Raw genomic sequence first — 21,636 nt, forward strand, 5'->3', positions numbered from 1 at the left:
CTAGATCTAAATAAATTTAATAAATGTATCTTTAGAATTATTTACCTTTCTATTTATCTAGATTAGATGATAGATCTAGAATCTAGATTCTATCTATAATCTAATCGTTTTCTTTTTTTTATTAAAGTAACATTTTAATTATTCTCTGTTATTCTCTCTATGTTTCTAGAGATAGACTAGATTCTTAACTTCTCAGAACGTAAATAAACATGGCAGATCCAGGACGTAGGCAACAACAAGAGTCATTGTCTATGACATCCACTGCTATTGAAATCGATAATCTTATTGAAATAGATGAAATGAAGAATTCATTGCAGAAGCTATCTGAAGAAGAGGTTCTGTGCTAGATTAATATTTTCTTATCTTTTAAATATAAAAATACAGACGTTATTAAATTACTAGACTCTAAAGTAAAGTTAAGTCAACTGACTAGTCTAATTCTAATGTCAATGTTAATTTAAGTTACTTCTTCTTTCTTCTTCATCGTTCTCATTGTTATGTTGGAGTGTTCATATGACTAGACCAATACATGAGATGAACTGCGCAGTGGTTTCCAAATCAGGGAGCTCTCCATATAGTTTTCTTTCTATTGGGGTGATTTGGGGCCAATGTCTTATAAGGGCCTCTTGATTAAGAGAGCAGTTTTGGAGGACGTGGTCGGCATTCTCTGGTGATACTCCACATGGTGACATGGGCAGATTTCACTGGTTCCAATTTTGAGCTTCCGGTGCATGTGTTGTCGCATTCTGTTGTGTCCGGTCCTGAGTCGAAAGATTAGACGTTGGTCTTGTCGGGATAGCTTATAGTAAGTGTCATCTTTCTTGTGATTTGTATGAGAGCTCGTCCATTTCTCATTTATTTTGTTTACAATTAATTTCTTCATTTCTTCTGGATAGAGTGCAGTGTTTATTTGAGAGTTAGTTCTCCCACTCTTGGCGAGTGTGTCAGCCTTCTCATTTCCTTCTAGTTGTATATATGGGCTGGTATCCATTGAATAACAGTTTTTTTGCTGTTGTTGTTGAGCTTTGTAAGTGCTGTTCTGAGGTTTTTAATATAAGAGGAATCAGAGTTTTGCAAGCTTTAAAGTTAATTAAAAAAAGAAGATATTATATTAAATTAATAATTAAATAATTAATTATTGTCACAATCTTTTATGTGCTAAATGTCACGTTGAAGATTATCTTGATCTAAACAGCACAATCAATGATCCTAGTTGCCGAGGATCTAACACATTCCGCTCGACACTGGCGGTAATATCTCCAAGCTTCCAGATCTTTGTTGCTTGGTTAATCAATTGACCAATAAAATACAGCTTAACATACAATAATTAACATTTCTAACCAATCACATTTATTCTAATAAAAGGTTTCTGTAGACTTGGATAATCCCGAGCTAGCTGATATCTTGCCGACAAGCCTTGAGCTAAATATAGACAAAGCATACGTGACAATTATAATTATTATATATTATTATGATATTTAATAATAATTTATAAAATTTATTTAGATCTAGACTCTAGATCTATTTTATTATAATTTAAATTTAGATAGTATCATAGGTTATTTTATTTTAGATAATCAATCATAATCATAATAATATAATTTATAATAAATTTAATAATATAAATAATATTTAGGTCTAATTAAAATTAAATTAATATTTTTATATTATATAACTAGCTGTATAGTATATGACCCGCTGCCTGTGAGTGTGGCATTCATTTTGGTATTACTTATAAAAAATTTACTAAACTGTCTAAACTCATTACTGGTTTGAATTTATATAGTATAGTTAATTATAGTATATTACTATATAATATAATATATAGATCTAGATCAATGTTAAACTAAACATGAAGAATGTTTCCTTCACATTTTTTAAAATTTTGCTATGAAATCAGAAGTTGAGTGTGAAAATGGGTTTACCTGATTTGTTAAAAAAAAATTGTTTTTTAATAGAGATACCATTAGGTACCATTTTATCTATTTTTAGGCCCTCCGGTAATGATAGGCCAGGGACATTAAACATACACTTGTCTCTGCCATGGTCTAAGGAACATTTATTAAATGCCAAGTTTTATCAAGATTGGTCTAACGGTTTTTATTTCTATGCGGGACATACATACATTGTGATACAAAGATATTATGCCCCTTACTTTCTGATTTATATATTAGATAATATCTGTTACATTTATGTGTATGTATGTTGTGTGTGTTTGTTTACTTGTTGTCTCCCTTGTCCTACTGTTCATAATGTTCACGTACTTGCATGTTTTTCTCAAGTATGTTATTAGTGTGTATTAAAGTCTCCTGTTAGTTTTTTCACTTTCTTGTCATGTCAATTAAAATGGAGTTGTAATTTAAACAGCAGTGTTGTTTTTACATCCTAATTGATAATATAAAAATTTCATCTAGATAATAATAGATCTATCAACCCATTCCATGTTCTAGATTTAGTAATAGTACTACTAGGTGACTAGATTAGATCTAGTACTATAGGCAGTATAGGGTCACCTCCCAGAGTCTGGGACTGGGCTTTATCTTTGTGTCTTTATGGCTATTTTATTAGGTTTTGTTTTTGTATTATATATCTTATCTTATAAAATACAGATGTCACTTCAAAAAAGAAGATCGTCCTATGTTTCTAGGTTAATCTAGTCACGAAGTATTTGAAGATTATGATTATAAAATCATATGATTATGATTCAGTACATTTTTCTCATTCATGCCAGTGAGAGGGAGCTCTTGTTCACTTTTGCTGGCCTAGAGTTCCAAGAGCCGAAGGCTCAAATCTACCTGACAGTTTAAGAAGAAGTGTAAATATAGCATAATAATAATTGCTTCTTTTAAGTCTTTTATCCTGAAGGTCTTTAAATTTTAAACAGTAAAATTATCTTACTAAAGGTATTACTCTAATCAAATGGAATATTAGTTTGTTATGAATCTCACTGCTCCATTTTGTGTCTGTTCTAGACTTTCTAGAGTAAAGCTGCCTTATTCAACATCTTTTATTTTATTATCTTTTATTTATTCCATATCGCAGTATTTTTGTCAATGCATTTTACTTTGTTGGTTTTAATATACAGTTGTTTGTTGACTGAAGAAGCCAATCCTTGATACACATCTGACAGCTGGGGAAAATTGGCACTAGAATGATCCACATGGAGAGCAAGCATAAAGAAAGGGTCCAGGATTGCATATATGCCATACACAACAGAAGTACAAAGAAGGGTGAAAGTGCAACAGCCCCTTGTGATTACACAAGCCCAACTTGTGACCACAGCTGTGAATCAAGGATTAATTAGGATTGGCCTCTTTAGTCACACAAGAAATTGCAAAGGGATAAGATATCTTGAGACGTAAAATGCCACAGACATTATAAATCTTGTGATAAATTTAATTTCTTGCACTACACAAAGATCTTGCTGCTAAAATGTATTTCTACCATCTATATATTTTTATTACAGATTTCCATTGATGAAGAATTGAAATTACTTTTAGATCATCAAGGTATTTTGGAAAATAAAATGTCCAGTTTGCACAAAATGATGTAAGCTCAAGAAGTTACATAATTATTGAACACATTAGACATATATAGTGTTGACTATTGAATACACTGTTGAGGTCAAAGTTATTTCCTTCCATTAAAATGTGAATTCGGCCCTATTACTTATTACACACATTTTATTACCTACTCAAGTACAGTATAGAGTTGTCTGTTGAATATTTAACTAAATTTAAACTCTTTAGAATCTTTCTTTGCAAAACCTACATGATAATGAATTTATGGATTATGTTTTTCTGTTTGCAATATGAAAGTTTTATTTTTCTTATCCTAATTGTAATCGTCTCCCCAAGCTTACTTCAAGTCCGTACCTCTTTACTCATAGCAAGTAACTTGGATTACAATATTTGTTTCCCTATCTTTATAATATTAAACTTTTTATTTGTCTCTTAATTATTTTTTTCTGCATGTAGAGTGATTGTTCTTTGTTTTGGTTGTAAATTTGATGCGGGACCAAGACATTTTTTTTAAAAAGTCAACTTTGTGTTAGTGGTTCTGCTTTTTCAGTTTATATCATGGGACCCAAACTATAATATATATAATATAATAATAATATAATATAATTTTTTAGTAAATTTTTTCATCTTTTATTAAATGTGAAGTGACAAATAGTGTTTAGGTTTGTGATTTTTCAATATTTATGGATTAAATGTAGAATTATAAAGTTAAAACTTTAAAAATTTTAAATTAAATTTTTAATATATTTTGTTTTTCTGTACTTACTTTAAACTTATTAAAAGAAATATTTTATAAAATAATTTTTTTTTATTTATTACACTTTTGTAGACTATTTATTTTAATTTAAAAGCAAATCAATATGTTAGGTTATGTAATAAAATAAAAAAGTTAGATAAGTTTCAGTAACTAATTTTTAGCGGCCCCCAAAAGGGGAAAAGACGCTATTAGTTTTGTGCGAAATGTCTGTCCATCCGTCCCGTTTAGATCTCGTAAACTAGAAAAGATATTGAAAATCCGACATCACAATATTTTAGACCATTCAAAGTTCTGATGCAACGGCTACTTTTTTTTTTCTGAAAGCGAAAAATCTAATTTTTAAAATCAGTTATGCAAGCAGTTTTTTAAAGAGAAAAAGCTAATTAGTATGCATTATAAGATACACCTAATTTAAAATGAATAGTAATCTTGTAAACTTCATTTTCCTGAACTCTTTTTTTATTGCAGAATTTTTTTTATTTTTTTTTTTGAGGATTCGAATAAGAGATTGAGCATTTTTCAAAACAGTTAGATCAATTATAAGACATCAGTTAGGCCAGGGGAGGCGCGGTGGCTGAGCGGTAAAGCGCTTGGCTTCTGAACCGGGGGTCCCAGGTTCGAATCCTGGTGAAGACTGGGAATTTCAACTTTGGAATCTTTGGGCGCCTCTGAGTCCACTCAGCTCTAATGGGTACCTGACATTAGTTGGGGAAAGGTAAAGGCGGTTGGTCGTTGTGCTGGCTACATGACACCCTCGTTAACCGTAGGCCACAAAAACAGATGAACTTACATCATCTGCCCTATAGACCACAAGGTCTGAAAGGGGAACTAGTTAGGCCAGGTTCACATCTAACTTTACATTCACTTTCACCTATCCTTTGATCTGCGGGAAAGTTGGGGTACTACACAAGATCTGTTAAACTTCTTTCTCCATTCTTATCTCTCATTTGTCTTTGATATAATTTCATTCGGATGGTCTTTCTGAAAATATTGAAGCCTGCCTGGGTGGACCACTTCGGGGGCCGATTTTGAGTTTGTGTTTCCACACAAACTGTCTTTTGTAACCTTGTTTTCTATTAAAATAATATGCACTGAAAGAGCTCAAGTTTTGTTTCACTAAGCTTTTTTTTCTGCAGTCCTAATTTACAGATTCTAGAAGCTGACTCCAAGCAACTTTGTGGAATGATTTCTTTTACATCAACTTTAGCTGAAAATGTCAGCAGTAAAGTCAGAAAGCTTGATCTTGCCAAGGTTTGGAGCTTACTATAATCAATCATTTTTTTTATGAAGACTCTACATGATAAAGAAAAAGTCAAACATATTTCTGAATGTCTTACCTACTTTCTTCACCACTTTCTCCACCTGCATTTTTTTTCCTAAAAAAACATGCTAAATTATTTAAGTATTGTAGTAAATTTGAAGAAATTGAATGAACATTTTATTTTCTGTACTTATTATGAGTTTTTTCTTGAGCTAGTGCTGGGTTGACTCTGCATTGATAATTGTGTATAATAAGGTCTGATGAGAAGAATGCCAATACATACAATCAAGGGAATTCATTTTTTTACCAAACAGCATGCAATTCTTTTATTTTAATTCCCTAACAACGGTTATTTAAGTATCTATGTTTTTCTATGTTATATTTAGAGTAGAGTTGTTGATTGCATGCAACGCGTTGAAGATATTCTGGATCTCAAATTTTGCACAGATGGTGTTCAGACAGCTTTACAGAATGAGGATTATGAGAAAGTTAGTATTTGATACCATATCAATAATGCTGATTTTAGCTCAGCCTGTGCTAACAAAAATTACTATAATTATACATCTATTTCCTAATGGTAGCATTTTATACTTGACAACATGATTTATTTGAATTTCTTTTGTTCAAAGTGAATTTCTGATCTTGTTTTGTCTATTTAAGGCTGCAGCCCATATCCATCGATTTAGAGGCTTAGATGAAACTGTTATTAGAATGAGTGCCGATACAAATGAAGGTATATCATTTCTTAATGTATGAATCTAACAATTTTTATATTTTCTAAATTTTGTGGTGATTTATTTTCATAATGTTTTCAAACAGTTTTGCAAATATGGGATGATAGCCAATAAAAAGAAACAGAGGTTGAGTTATTGATTTTTAGTTGTTTACTTGGAACTATTCCAATTATTTCCCATCAATCTATTTGATTATATTGATCTAAAATGACCAGATATTTGGGGAGCAAAAGCGGGACACGTGTCGATCATGTGATGTAAAAAGAACAGGCTTAGATTTTTTTGAGCAATATTTCAACAACTTAGACGTTATTACTGTACATCACAATGTACATACACACACAATTTACACACATTGTCACACATAATAATTTCAATCATTACTAACAAATTTGTTTCAGGGGGTACACTCACAAGTTCATTCAAAATGCTTTATGAAGCAGAGGAGAAATTAAAATCTATTGTGCACAGCAAATTTGATGCAGCCGTCCACCAAGGAGATATTGCATCTGTGGAAAGATTTTTTAAACTATTTCCTTTGTTGGGCATGTACTCTGAAGGTCTTACAAAATTTGGGAAACATTTAGCAGCTCAGGTAGAAATCAAGTTTATATATATAATGCTTTAAAGATTAAAAATATAATGACTGCCTGTTGTGTGGTATGTGCTTTGGAATGTTGATCAATGATCCTGGGTTTAGACCCTGCCCTCTGTTATCTCCCTTCATCCTGTGGAAGGTTTATGCTCAGATGTAATAATCTTCAAATTTTATGGAACATTCGAAACATGTAAAACAAAATAATAGAATAATGAGAGTAGAAAAAAATTATATTTCTCTTAATAACGCTTAATACTCAATTTCAAACTGTGACTTCACCTTACAATTTCATCTCTTTTTCAGCTATCAGAGAAAGCTGATGGAAATTTAAAAATTACACTTTATCCTGACTCAACAGACAAGAGAGCTCATGTGATGTTTGCTGATACTTTAACACTATTATTTGAGAGCATTGCTCGTGTTGTAGAAATCCATCAGCCACTAGTGGAGACTTATTATGGTCAGTATGTGACAGTCCAGACAGTGTTTAACAAACTGTCTTTAGCTTATTAAGTACTTTTGTTGTTTTTTTTGTTTTTTAAACTTATTTGTCCAGATCATTAATAATTTGAATTAATTTTTTTATAAACTAAGTTTTTATCTTGTTGGCCTGCTTCAGTCTGAAGAAAGTTAAAAAAGTTATCTTTTTATATTCATCCTGTGAAGTCACAAGGGAGCATAAGGCAGCAACCAGAGCTCTCCACCAAACTCAGTTCTGAGTTACTTTCTTCATCTGCTCCCATGTCATTCCAGTATTCTCCACCACACTGATGACTGACCTCTTCCAGGTCTGCTTGAGCCTGCCCACTTTCTTCTTTCCTAGTAGATTCCAACCAAGTACTTGCATTAGTGTTTGAAAAGAAAAACATTGGGCTTCCTTCCAAACCAAGGTTTCTAGGATATCTAATTTTTAAAGCTTGTAGCATTGTTCCATTATCTGAGTTTAAGAGAGTATGTGAATTTTTTTTTAAGGAAATTGAAGATTTTGGTCATTGAGCTATTAATGCGAAAATATCTGAACATTTTTTAAGCCTTGTGACTTGTATCTCTGTGTAGGGCCAGGCAAACTGTTTCAACTTTTAATGATCTTACAAAAAGAATGTGACAGACAGTGTCGAAAGATATTTGAACATTTCAAAACACATAGAGATTACAGTGGAAAGGTTTGTTGTTTCTTTTTAACTATTTATTTCCTTATTGAAATTTATCAAAACCACATTAAAAAATTAAGAAAAATTTTTTTCATAATCAATTTTTCTGATTCTGTTTATTAGGTGAAAAGAGTTCAACAAAATGTATCAGTAATGAAAACTGACAAGTAAGTTGTTCATAAAACTTTATAATTTATTAATGGTTATTTGATATTCAGGCTTGATAAAAGATTTACAGTGCTTTTTGCCATCTTATGTTATAAGGTGGACAACTATTGGATCCAATAGTTTATGTGTGCAGATATATGTCTATGTACATAAAACAATATTTTAAAAAAAATGGAGTCGAAGATTAGTTCAATACTGCTGTTTATTGCCACTGTTCAAAAAATAAAAAATAAAATAGACTAGGTATGTCATTTTAAGCAGTAGTGCTTTACTTTAATGTTAGTTTCAATTGTCTTTAAACCTTAACAACATGAATTTGGTGGCATTAATTCAAAAGCAATCTACAGTCTTTGCCTTTTGTTCTTTTGAATTTTGATATAATTTTTATTTCAGAAGATAAATCAAATTAATTTACCTTTACCTAATTATACAACATTTGGGTGATTATTAATAAGAATCTAGATTTAAAATTATGCATTTAAAAATATGAATAGGTTTAAAAAAATGAATTCATACTCTATTCATGTGTCCTACTGTAACTGGCTTTATAAAACAGAAATAGGATAAATGGATAGGTTATGTTTTTAGAATGAAAACCTCTGTGTGAAACCAAATATGGTAAAGAGGACATAACAAAAATTGCTTCTGAAACAGAACATTGGCTTGCTGATACTGGGAATGTTTGGACATGATTAAGAATTTGGCACAAAAATTTATTTGTTTTATCAAAAGGAAATTGACCTAGTGACCATAGCGCGACTAGTAAAAACAAATCTAGGATTTGAGGAGTTACGGAAGTATACATAGGCAACTCTTGGCAACTTTAGAGAGAGGTTGGCTTTAGTTTCTGGGGTAGATATTTAACACAGCTACATTTTACGATTAGTTCATCGCATATTAAATACATCATTTATCAGCGTTAAATATTTTCTGCATTGTTGGCCCTTTGCCTATGTTGTATGATTTGACTATTTGAATGTTACCTCTGTTTAGACTTATCTGCACAAGACAAAGCTGGTAGGCGCCTAACAGTGAACATGTGAAAAACTTACTATTAAGACATCTAACGTATTCTTGATGAATATTGAGATCTAACTTGTTTTTTTTGCTTGAATGTTTAGGCTTGACCCAAAGGAGCTGGACATTTTGTTATCAGAAATGGTTTTATTGAGTTCAAGGTCAGAACTATATCTGAGATTCATGCGCCGTCGAGCTATAGTAAGTTTAACTGTTTAAAAACTTGGATGGTGTTCCTTACAACTCAGCTTCCATCCTAATTAGACTTATGTCTTTCTTTGACTTCTCTAAGAAATACAGTTCATTAGTTTTTGTTCAACTATTACTGTCACAGTATTGCTCAACATTCTATGTAAGAGAGAAAATACATGCGCTGTTTCATTTTGAACACTAGAGAGATGAAGATAAACTGCTTTTGTTTCTCAACTCATTCTTCTTCTTCTTCTTCCTCGTTCTCATGGGGGAGCTACCACCTTCTACCAAGCTCATCCCCAGGTGACGGATAGGGGAAGGACCAACTGGTTTGCAGTCATGGAGGATGAGGTGGAGTTTTCCAGTGATTAGAAAATTTACTAAAAACATCTCAGAAATCCAGGGAAATGATTGCAAAAAGCAAGTAAACCTAAACCCAGGGTAGATGAAACTTGTTAGCTAGGGATAGCAGTTCATCTAGGAGAGACAACTCTGAAAAAGATAACTGCTGCCTTGCAAATTATCTTGGATGATCAAAGGCTATGGGAGCACACCCAAAAAGAAAAGCAGGCTGAAGTCGGAGTCAATGGGCCTCCTGGTGCATAACATATTGACATGCAACCTCATCAACTCATTCTTAATACTGTTGGAATTTAGAATGTCAGCCTGACTTTTAACTATAGGCTCTCCTAACTTTTACCATAGGACAAAGCAGGTTAATTAAAAATAAAACTCTTGATCTTTGAATTAATGTTTCCACTTTGTTTTCTTTCTTCAGAGTGATTTAGAAGCAGCCGAGTCAGACTCACAATCACAATCTGGTAACAAATAAGAGCAGATCAATAGCAATAATTACAACTGTAGAGTAGAAATATTTGTTGTTTGAACTTTAAAACACATTAGATTCTCCACACCAGTTGCTCTGTTTAACTTGTATTAATTAATTATTTAAAATGTTCACAGATGGTCTTAAAGAAATCGATCAATTTTTTAGTGGCTGTGAACTGAATAGGATGATCCAAGAAATTATTGGCAATTATATCTTGATGGAAGAATATTTTATGAGGGAAATGATAATAAAGGTAGGAACAAAAAAATGTGCTAGCTCTTTATTGTTCTTAACATTGTCTTGTATTTATTTGAACTTAATTGCATTTCCTAATTTCAGGGACATAAAACTTTTCTCTCAAATGATAGGGTCTATGTTTTCTCCTATCACCACTTCATTGTGTCATGATTGGTCCCTACTAAGATTCTACATCTTCGCCATCTTTTCAGTTAGAAACCATTTTGATTGGCCAATCCTTATTCAGGATGCTTAACAAGCTTGTGACCTGCATACTTTCTCTATTGTTAAGGAATTATGTATCTTTTAGTTTCTAATAGCCCTCACAAAGTATGTGCAAATAGCTGGATAACATTTTAAAAATTCTTTTTCTGTTATTGTATACTCATTTTTTTTAAATATTTTTTTTTAAAAGCCTGAATTCATTTTCAACATTATGTGTTATAGTTATTTACTGAAATCACCAGTAATGTGTGCAATTTTAATTTACTGGAAAGTAGATGTTACTCCTATTATCCATATTATGACCATGTTAAAAAAGAACAGACTGAGCCAAATTAAATTTTGTTTAAGATTTTCCATGTTTATCCTGACTTTTCATTTTCCTTGTAAAATGTAAGTTAGAAACTCAAACATATTTTGCTGTTACTATCTATACAATTTCATTGTTTTTAGTGACTATTTTTTATTTCAGGCTGTCACTATGGATAGCTCAGAGGAAGGTCAACAAACATCAAGTATGGTAGATGATACATTCTTTATAGTCAAGAAATCAGTCAGGTAAACAAAGGAGAAAAGCTGAACAGTTAAATTGTACTTTTGAATGGAGATATTTTTGTTATCACTACAAATGTAACATTTGACTACATCTTTTTTTTTTTCCTTATTCTTTTTTTTCAGGTAACCCTTTTTATGTTTATGTAATGCATGCTTTATATTTAGTATATGACATGTTAGGGTTCTTACAACATTAATCATTAACCCTAACTTCATTGTATTTAGGATATATGGTAGTTTAGGGAATCAATGCTTTAGTTTGATCATCATTAAGAAGCCCAAGATTTATACATTTTTTTTACTGTACTACTTAAGTGCTACTTCTAGTGTTATTTTGTTTGATGTTTTATTCTTTGACCAAATGATGTTTTATTATCCCATTAATAAAAGATCAACCAAGATAGAGTACCAATTTTCCATAATTGCAACAAATATATTCTTGTTTATATTCTTGGAATCATATGATTTGATATTAATGATTACATAAAAATATTTTTGTTTCATAAATCAACTATAACCACCCCTCAGGAGAGCTATTTCCAGTTCGAGTGTAGATGGTGTCTGTGCCATGCTTAATCATGCCTGCACAATTTTAGAGCAAGATTTTGGAGAAGTATTGCTATCTCGACTCCGAGCTGGCTATCCATATGGTTTTGACTTGCAGCATGCCTACAACATTGTTCAGTCCAGTTTGCAGCATGGAAAACTACAGAGTTCATCAGACTCCAAATCTAGATCTCAGTTTCTGGTTAGTTTTAAGTTTCAGTGCTCATAATATTCTCTGTAAAGGTTAATTTAAAAAATTTAAAATACATTCTAGCATACAAGATATTTTTTTTAAACACTATTTCTAGTCACCAAAGTAACTGCAGTTCCTGTTACCAAGTTAATTTCTTTTTCATTAAGTGTCAGCCATATTAAAACTCCTCAAAGTTTAGCATCATTTAATTTTTTTTTAAATGTGCTAAATAATATAGTAATAATGATTATTTAAAAGATCACAAAGATATATTTGAGCAGATTTAATCACACAACTAGCACTTCTTATTTGTGAACTAGATCTTTATAGAGATTCAATCACTCAATTATCAAAATCTAAACTAACTCTGAGAAAACTATGTTAAGGAGGTTTGAAGACACTGTACTAGCCTCACTACAAGTAAGTAGCAATAAGTGGAAAAGGTTATGAAACAATAATTAGTTTATATCTTGAATATTACCATCATATCAATTAAAACAAAAACCTGGTTCAAAGTAACGTTGCAATAACAGTTGCTTCTACAGTTAATTGGTTTACCTGATAAATAGTTCACAGATAACTGGTTCACCAAAACTTGGTTCCAAAAATGGTTCTTATGACAAATGGCTCACTGACATTAGGCTCACTTTGTTAATACCCTACTCAAATGTTTAATTTCATTAAAAGTACCATTTGTCGGCAATGAATTGTAATTGAACCAATTGCTTCTGAACAACCTATTGTGGAACCACACTGACTTATAAAATGAATTGACAACTCAAAACATTCAGGTGTTTTTGTAAGGAAAATTAAAGTTGAATCATCCAGTCAAAACATTACATTTATATGACAGGCTGGATGGCATAAATCATTTGACTTTTTAATCAAGGGGGCTCAAATTAAATCTAAACTGTGTCTACAAACATCTGGACTTACCAAACACTTATGTAAGATTGTTCTTTATTGATTTCTCATCAGCTTTTAACTCTATACAACTTCATTTACTCATTGAAAAGATGAAAGCATTGCAGATTAGTCCATACATAATACTATGGGCTAATGAATTTTTGACCCAGAGAGCTCAGAGGGTTAGGGTAAACAATGTTATATCTAAGGAACGCATAGTTAACACAGGGGTGCCCCAGGGGGCTGTGACATCGCCATTGTGGTTCATTTTGTACACCAATGATTTTCAATCCGATAGTTCTTGTTGCTCCTTCACAAAATTCGCTGATGATGCGGCTCTTCTTGCCCTGCTCTCAGAGAGCTCAGATGTAAATGAGTATTTCAAAGAAATAGAACACATTGAAAAATACTGTAAAGATAATTTTTTATTATTAAATGTAAAAAAAAACAAAGAAATGATAATCGATTTTCGTAGGGACAAGAAGGAAAATGATATTGTTTCTGTAGCTGGAGAGACTATTGAAATTGTGCAAACCTTTAAATACCTTGGTACTATCCTAGACAATAAACTAAATTTTACTGCAAATACTGATTATATCAGCAAAAAAGGGCAGCAAAGATTACAATTCCTAAGAAAACTGTCCTCGTTTAATGTTAGCGAAAAGGCCTTGGCTATGCTTTATCACGCTCACATCTGCAATATTTTAAGTTTCAATATCACTGCCTGGTATGGCAATCTGAGCATTAAAAATAAAAATAAACTTTATAGAATCCTAAATGCTGCTGGCAAAATCATTGGCAAACAAACCTTATTTGGGCAGTTGTTTGAGACACAAACATCTATAAAAAAGCTAACAAGATCCTCGAAATAAAGAATCACCCTTTGTGTCAGGATTTTGTGATTTTACCATCACAAAAGAGATACAAGACACCGATAGCAAAGACAAACAGACACAAACACTCTTTTGTTCCCCTGGCAATCAAATCATTAAATAAGAACAATCTGGTATAAACTTTGTCACATGTAAATTATGAGTGAGTCTGGTGTGAATGTACACTTTGGTTTCTTATAGTTATAATGTTTTTTGTTTGGTGTAATGCACAAATTGTAAGACAAATTTCCTTACGGATAATAAAGATTATTATTATTATTATTATTAAACTAGTTATTTTTTATTTGACTCAAGCTGAGTTGTGTTTAATGAGTGCCTAAAGGCAGCGCTGAAACTTTTTCCCACATAATCCTTCCCCCTTCTATAAAAAAGATTGGACCAGAGTACACTAAGCAGGTATACTTGCACCGTAAACAAGCATGACTGATATTACTATGAATTACAAAGAAAAAATAAAGTACTGCCTAAAAAGTATTAACGCTAAGCTACTGAACAAGTTGATGTGATGATCCTCTAGTTCATTTGGAACTTTTTTTTTCTTAAAATAAAATATCTGTAATATGTCCAATAATTGTTTTTCTTGCTTTCAATTTCAGACAACATTAAATAATGTTGAAGTCAGCTGTGATTATTGTAAAGCTCTGAAATCTAATTTGGAGGTAAACAATTGCATGAAATGTTTCTTTAACCTTGTCTTACTATTGTAGTATAACATTAGTTTTACATAAATTAACTTGAAATTATACAAACCGATATGTTAAAGTATATTACATTGCATTACTGCTGTGTGACATGTTTTAGTGACCCATATAGTTAAAGTATAGTAGAAACCACTAATCTGCTTTCTCATTACACCCTTAGCAAAGAGAGGTAACTCTGAAAACAAATTCTAAAAAAAACAACTTTGAAAAACAAAAATTTAAAAAATATATATTGTTAATACCTTCAGAAAAGCTTAGAAAATATTCAACTTCCAATGTAGGGGTATGGGCATTTTCGTTTAAAAAATTCTCAGAAAAAAAAACAACTATACACATTTGTATAAAAAAGAGTTACCACTTACTCTCATTCTTCTTTTGAACTAGACATGATGAGTTTGTTTTTATAGGAAAGTTTCCAAATACCACTAGTGTCTCAACACATCTTAAGGCATTAGGCCTATACTGTAGAAGAAGGCATACTACCAAGGTAGGAGCTAGTGGGTTAAGAAATATATCAGCAATGTAGGTCAAAGGTTAGTGAGTTCTATAGATTTCCTTAGAACTCTCAAAGTTTCATCTTTTCTTATTATCATATTCCTATAATGTTTAAAAATTCATTAAATTTGATAAAATAAAAAAAAAATGTTTGAAGCTCATTTTACTTGTTTTGAATAAATCACAGCTTGCACTTTACCTAAACTTTGACAAATAATGTCATTTATAGATCATAACTTTGTGTAAGATTAACATAAAAGTTGTCTACAAATGAGAAATATATATCTTCTATACTCTAGGAAGACATCTCAAAACTTTATCCCCAATGTTCTGAACAAAGTAGAGCAAAACTGGAGGTTTGTAGAGATCCTGCAAAGTTTGTTGATGTTAAATTTTAATATAAGTTGTTGTTTTTTTCATAATAATTTATCAATTTAATTACATTTATTAATATTCTTGTACTACTTTTATACCACTCATTTACATTTTGTTGAGTGTCATTTGAAAAAAATAGCACTGACTTTTTTTTTTTTTATTTGTTTACAGAGCTGTCTAGGAGAAGTGATCAGTGTATCCAGTAAATTCAAAGAAATTGTTGACTTTGGCTTCAATCAGCTTGCATCTAGTGCAGTCAAGCCAAGAATTAAACCTCTGATAGACTCCTTTTTGTCTACCAGTCACAACATTTCTGATGTAGGATCTTTTGACTGTTGTCTTGATCTAGTGATAAATTGTTAGACAACACACCTATACATCTTTTCATTTATTTCTCTTCAGGAGGAGTTTTCTAACTATGAGGCTAATGATCCATGGGTTCAGAATGTCATAGTGAGCTTAGATGCAACATTGACAACATTCAAGGTTCCCATACACCTTATTTGCTTAATTATCTGTAAAAACAATGAAAAATAAAATATTGAAATAAAAATAAAGAAAAACTTTTTTTTTATTCAGGAGGCAATGACACAATCAAATTATGACAGATTTGCTACAGCAGTATCAGGAGAAATCACCCAACAGTTAGAGAAAGCTGTGACTAAAACTACTTTCAATAGGGTAACTACAAGTGTTACGTTATTAAAGATTGATTCACTTTTAAAAGATTAACTAATGTTGAAATTACAGAAGTTACTCTCAGGATATTTTTGTCTACCATCATACTTTTTATCTATCATACTATTTGTCATCTACCATGATACTTTTCATCTACCATACTTTTTATTTTTATCTACCATGATTTTTTTTCATCTACCATGATTTTTTTTCATCTATCATGATACTTTTCATCTACCATACTTTTATTTATCTACCATGATACTATTTCATCTACAATGATACTTTTTTTTTCATCTATCATGATACTTTTTTCATCTTAGCATAATACTTTTCATCTACCATAATACTTTTTTTCTACCATACTTTTTATTATCTACAACAATACTTTTCATCTACCATGATACCTTTTTTCCATCTATAATGATACTTTTTTTTCATCTATCATGATACTTATTTTTTCATGTACTGTGATATTTAATAAGGTACATGTGCTGATTGATCTAGCAATACTAGCTTTCATTTATTTTTCTTTAATCTGTGAGAAAAAAATATCTATATGTACTTTCTTGTCCTCAGCTGGGAGGTCTTCAATTCGATAAAGAGTTGCGGGCCTTAGTTGGCTATTTATCATCTGTTACCACATGGACTGTTCGAGATAAGTTTTCAAGATTAATGCAAATGGCAACCATTTTAAATTTAGAGAAGGTTAGCTTTGATATTTTTACACAGTTTGTTTTGAAAATTACAATATTATCTTTTATATCCTATCACAAACATTTATTTATAAAAATTGGCTTGTCTGTTTCTGTTACTGTACAATACTAAAACTTATGGTGATCTTCCAAGATAAATTTATTTGTTTCACACATTATGAAATATGTAGGTCACAGCTTAGTCTTTGTATCCATGTAAAATTCTTTAAATGTATAGTTGAAGCTCATGGTCTTTTGTAATAAGTCAGTAATAAATATTTCCAAATTAAATTTTTTTGTTGTTGTTGATGATTATAGCAAGCAACACAAATACTTCATAGTTATTAGTATCATAAATTTTTAATAGAAGTTGATGCTTTTTATTATTAGTATAAAAAAAGTATGAATTGGTAAATCTGACTAGAAATTAATTTTATGGTAAGGCTGTTACCTGAGTCTTCTGTTGAGTTCTGTCAGTTCTTAGGAAAGGTAAATTGGAATGAAAACTAATATGCTGGCCACAAAGTCTCAAAAAGAAACTTGACCTTATCACAAGTAATTTAAAACAATTGAAACAAAAAGGAGGGGGAATTGTGTAAATTAACGCCTAGTTCTAGATTTACTGAAATTTGGAAAATCAAAGATGTTGAAGTATCATTTATTTTTTTCTACAATAAATTAGTGCTATTTCCTATCACAAACATTTTTTTTTTTAAATTGACTTGTTTTGAAGTCTGACTATTCAGAATGATTAGAGGGCTAGAAGGTTGAGAACACTTATATTCTGACATCATTTTGTTTTATTCACTACTTCCTCACATGAACTTGAAGTGAGTAAATAAAACTCATTTTCAATTCTATTTGTTGAAATGATTTGAATAAAGTGAATGTGTAATATTCGAGAACAGAAATAAAACAATTGTACCAGTTTGATATAGATGATATCATTATTTTGTTTAAAGTCAGTAATGCAATATTATTATAAACTGTAATAAATTTTAAACCTTATAAATTTGAATTTAGTTTTTGATCATCTGAATCAACTAATTAGAGGTTTCTTCAAATGTATATTTCAGGTTTCAGAAATAATGGACTATTGGGGCCAAAACTCTGGACCATTAACTTGGCGTTTAACACCTACTGAAGTACGACAAATCCTGGCATTAAGGTATAATACTAATCTCCCTTTCATTCATAAATGTAATGTAGTGTACAACAGTGGATTACTCTATAACATTTAACAGCTAGCTTATGGGATAAATGAAAACAATATTTAAACAAAAATAATACTTTTGTATCTTTGGCTACCTGAGAAGTTACAAAATTAATTATTTATTTAAATATTTTCAAATTTTTTTTTCTATTATTCAATTTTAATGTTTCATTTGTTTTATTCTATTTGTGAATTTACTTTATCAGCATAAAAATTCATTGGTGTTATTGTGTATGTTCATATTGAATGTTTTGTGTAAAGTGTGTTAAGTCAGTGTGTTAAAAGAGTAACTTATGTATCCAGTGTTAAGTGTTAGCATCATATGAGTTTGGTGTTATCTAGTGCTAACAGGTGGTAGCAAAGCTTGGTTGTTCGACATTCATATTCTTTTGATTCTGTCACATTCTACTGCACATTGCAGCTAGTAAGCAAGTCATCTTATCTTATCTTATAAAATATAGACATTACTTCAAAAAAGAAGATGATTATGTCCTACGCGTCATACATCTAGTCAGGCATGTAAACCAATGACTTAAATTCTGCCAAGTCATTGGTTTTCCTGGCTGGCTCAAGCAACCCATTCCATGATCTAATAGCACTAGGGAAGAAGGAGCATTTGTACAAATTTGTCCTAGCATAAGGAACAAAGAATGTTCCTTTATCTTTGTGTCTTTCTGAGTATTTTATTAGATTTTGCTTTTGTATTTGAAGATTATTTGAATTTTTTTTTCTATCCTGAAGGCTTTCTAAATTTAGTGATTTGCTAAAGGTTTGATAGAAAGCTTGCGTTTTTTTGGGAATACCAGTCATCAGGTTGTCATATGGGTCCATGTTAGGTATGTCTCAGTCAGAGAAACATTGGATAAGACCTTGAATTCCTATTTTTAAATAAATACTCAAATTAGCAAGAATAAAAAAAATGCCCAAAGCAGGTTCAGAGGAAGGGTCATGAATAATGTAATCATCTAGAAAAGTTTTTTTTTTGGAGACCATAAATGGAAAATGAGGCAAAATATCTGGGTCAGTATTACTATTTACTAGTCAGTGCTCATTGTTTAAAGTCTAGTGTTCAAATTGATATCTTTTTGTCAGTCCTTGATTTATGCAAGTGATTTATATTTGATGTACATTAGCTTTCTATCAAACCTTTGTTTTTTATTTTTGGTATATCCCCAAAAGGTCACAATCTACTTATAAAGCATTTAAAAAGATAACAGGAAAATAAATGTTGAGTTGGGAATGGGAATGTAGCATTCAATGAAAATGCTTTTTTTTTTCTCTAGACCTGAAACATGTTGAATAGTTGATCAATAATAAATATGGGCGGAAAAATGTGAAAGCGGTTGTCCGAGTTTGTGTGTGTGGAGGTTACAATGGAAATATAATATAGTTTAAATTGAGAAGCAGAAGAAATGTCATAAACTGTACGAAGGACAAACTTTTTGTTGTGGGAGGGGGGGCGAATAATTAAAAGTGATACTAGATTTAACGTGCCCAAAATATGAGTGCATGTATGGGGCCCATTATAAAGCAGGTCTTTCCAAATCAAGTTAAAAGTCTATGTCAGAGAAATTATGATGCACAGGTAAAAAAAAAGGGGGGGGGGGGGTTCCAGAGAGCAAACAAAAGAAGGAGGGAGATGGACAGAGAAATAGGGACATGTACTCTTATTGAAACAGATACAAAAAACTAATTCACAGGCTAAAAAGTATGCTAGGTTGATCGTTAAAATGTAGCCTGTTTATTAAAATTTAAAAACAAAAAAAAAATGGTGTGTTCTGGCCGTAATAAACTATATAAAGCCTGGAAAAAAATCAATGGGCATAGTCGGTGTGGGTCCTGCTAGTAATTAATATTGTAGCTCTCAAACTAAATTTAAACATTTAGGCCACAATCTCTTCAAGAAAAAATTACTTTTTTAGTCTTTTACAAACTATTTGACCTACAGAAAGTATAATTTTACATCATTTTTTTTAAACAAGCCAGAGAAAGTTATTTCTTAATTTGTATGCATTCTACTATATCACTGAACTGATTCAATTTGAAACAAAATATATTCTGTTTATTCCATGTTATTTATTTTGTAATTATTTAATGTTTGTATTTCAGAATTGACTTCAGAAGTGAAAACATCAAACGATTAAAACTCTAAATAGAAGTCACAAACATTTGAGCACCTGCTTAACACTTGGCCTGGGATATTTTTCCAGGCTTGTGTTTCAGTGTAATGAACTTTAGGTTCAACTTGTTAGATGCATCACCATGAAAATTAGGTCCAAAAGGTACATGGCCAGGATCCTTAGGTTGAACTTGTGTGATACATGGGTCCAGTCTTTAGGGTTTGTCTATTTAAACAAAAAATAAACCTTTTTTTCTTAAGCAGCTTATTTGTTAACGAAGTTGATTTTATTAATTGGTCAGAAATGAAACAATTACTTTCAAGTTCTAATAAACATATTTTATGTGAGACTGGCAAACTGTTGCTTGTATTAACTATTCTATCAAAACTGAACTACAAAAATGCAATGGTTTCTACCCTGTTCAGTTGACTGTATTCAGCTTGTTTATAGAGCTCCTGAAGTTACAGATTTCAACTGCAACAATTATTTTTTAATGATTGTGAATTTCAATTTATTTATTTTTTATAATGGTCATTTTCTTGTGGGAATTTTTTAATATGCAATCAATTTGAATGCTTAAAATGTTGACTAAGTTTGTATTGTAGTCAGAAGAGAAATCTGTGTGTTTCATTGTGTTCTACGGCACACACTGAACCTTGTCAGTGGATCCAGAATTATAATACAGTGAGGATCATATCCTAATCATTAGAAGTTGTTTATTGCTGAAATATAATGTACACAACTTTCTCTATATAATAGCTTTGCTATTTTGTTTTTAAAAGGTTTGACTGTTGTGTCAATCTGTATCACATTTGATCTAATTTGATTAGTATTAAGTCCTAACTTGTATCTTCTGCTAAATGTGATATTCATTTGTTAATTGTTATTGTACACACATGGAACATTCATTTTTTTAAAGTTTAATATAAAATGTATATCAAATAGTTGGCCAGGTATTTTACAATGTTTGATTTCATTCTGTACATATGGCTTGTTACACTTTTTAAAAATAAAATGTTGAGATTCTGTTCTATTGTTGTCTTTTTTACTGTTGTTCATATGCTAACTAGGTGTCATGACATTACTACTTAATTCATGGCAGTGTCTTCCATTCTAAAGGTCAATTGCAGTGTTTCACATGACTATGCAAACCCAGTTGCAATCTGCATATTTTCCCACAACTGATGCAGACAAAGCTGTTTTTCACTTGGTATCAATTTGAACTCAACTTGACATCCATGAGTTTGCTTAGGGTGCTGCATTGTTTTGTCTGTCAGTCTGTCTGCCTAAATAAATGGAGGTCATGCTTCAGAAGTCCCCAAACAGAACTAGCCCAGCTCCACAAATCATCGTGAATGTTGTTGTTGACCACTTTATGTACCTGGGCAGCACATTGCATCACTGTCTAGAGAAGTAGACATCCATCTCATTACATCCAACAGCACTTTTGTTCGTCTCCAATTAAATCTCTTCACCTAACAACAAAACATAGTTTATAAAGTTGTGGTTCTCACCACACTCTTGTATGGCTCTGATAGGCATACTCTGGCCGGACTACCTTACCAAAAAATATGCTCTG

The 21,636-nt window shown here is 31.3% G+C and overlaps 1 protein-coding gene across 1 annotated transcript; it reads left to right on the forward strand.

Annotated features, from left to right (window-relative positions):
* Positions 1–179: 179 nt before the first annotated feature.
* LOC106079315 (conserved oligomeric Golgi complex subunit 4-like) lies at positions 180–21,085 on the forward strand. The gene is made up of 22 exons (XM_013240463.2): positions 180–335; positions 3,467–3,549; positions 5,415–5,529; positions 5,926–6,027; positions 6,200–6,272; positions 6,675–6,868; positions 7,175–7,331; positions 7,928–8,034; positions 8,146–8,189; positions 9,312–9,408; positions 10,178–10,220; positions 10,363–10,481; positions 11,160–11,245; positions 11,771–11,990; positions 14,377–14,439; positions 15,276–15,332; positions 15,523–15,669; positions 15,754–15,837; positions 15,931–16,032; positions 16,609–16,737; positions 17,801–17,892; positions 20,047–21,085. Exons 1-22 carry the CDS (start codon positions 210–212, stop codon positions 20,087–20,089), a joined length of 2,283 nt encoding a protein of 760 aa, XP_013095917.2. The 5' UTR covers positions 180–209; the 3' UTR covers positions 20,090–21,085.
* The last annotated feature ends 551 nt before the right edge of the window (positions 21,086–21,636 follow it).

Source organism: Biomphalaria glabrata, chromosome 7, assembly GCF_947242115.1.
Source record: "Biomphalaria glabrata chromosome 7, xgBioGlab47.1, whole genome shotgun sequence".
Classification (NCBI taxonomy): domain Eukaryota; kingdom Metazoa; phylum Mollusca; class Gastropoda; family Planorbidae; genus Biomphalaria; species Biomphalaria glabrata.

Excerpts from the sequence above, each read along its gene's own strand:
- LOC106079315 (XM_013240463.2), top strand. The coding sequence starts at position 210 with ATGGCAGATCCAGGACGTAGGCAACAACAAGAGTCATTGTCTATGACA. Across the intron at positions 6,869-7,174 it reads GGAAACATTTAGCAGCTCAG|CTATCAGAGAAAGCTGATGG; the intron begins GTAGAAATCAAG and ends TCTCTTTTTCAG. Across the intron at positions 11,991-14,376 it reads AATCTAGATCTCAGTTTCTG|ACAACATTAAATAATGTTGA; the intron begins GTTAGTTTTAAG and ends TTTCAATTTCAG.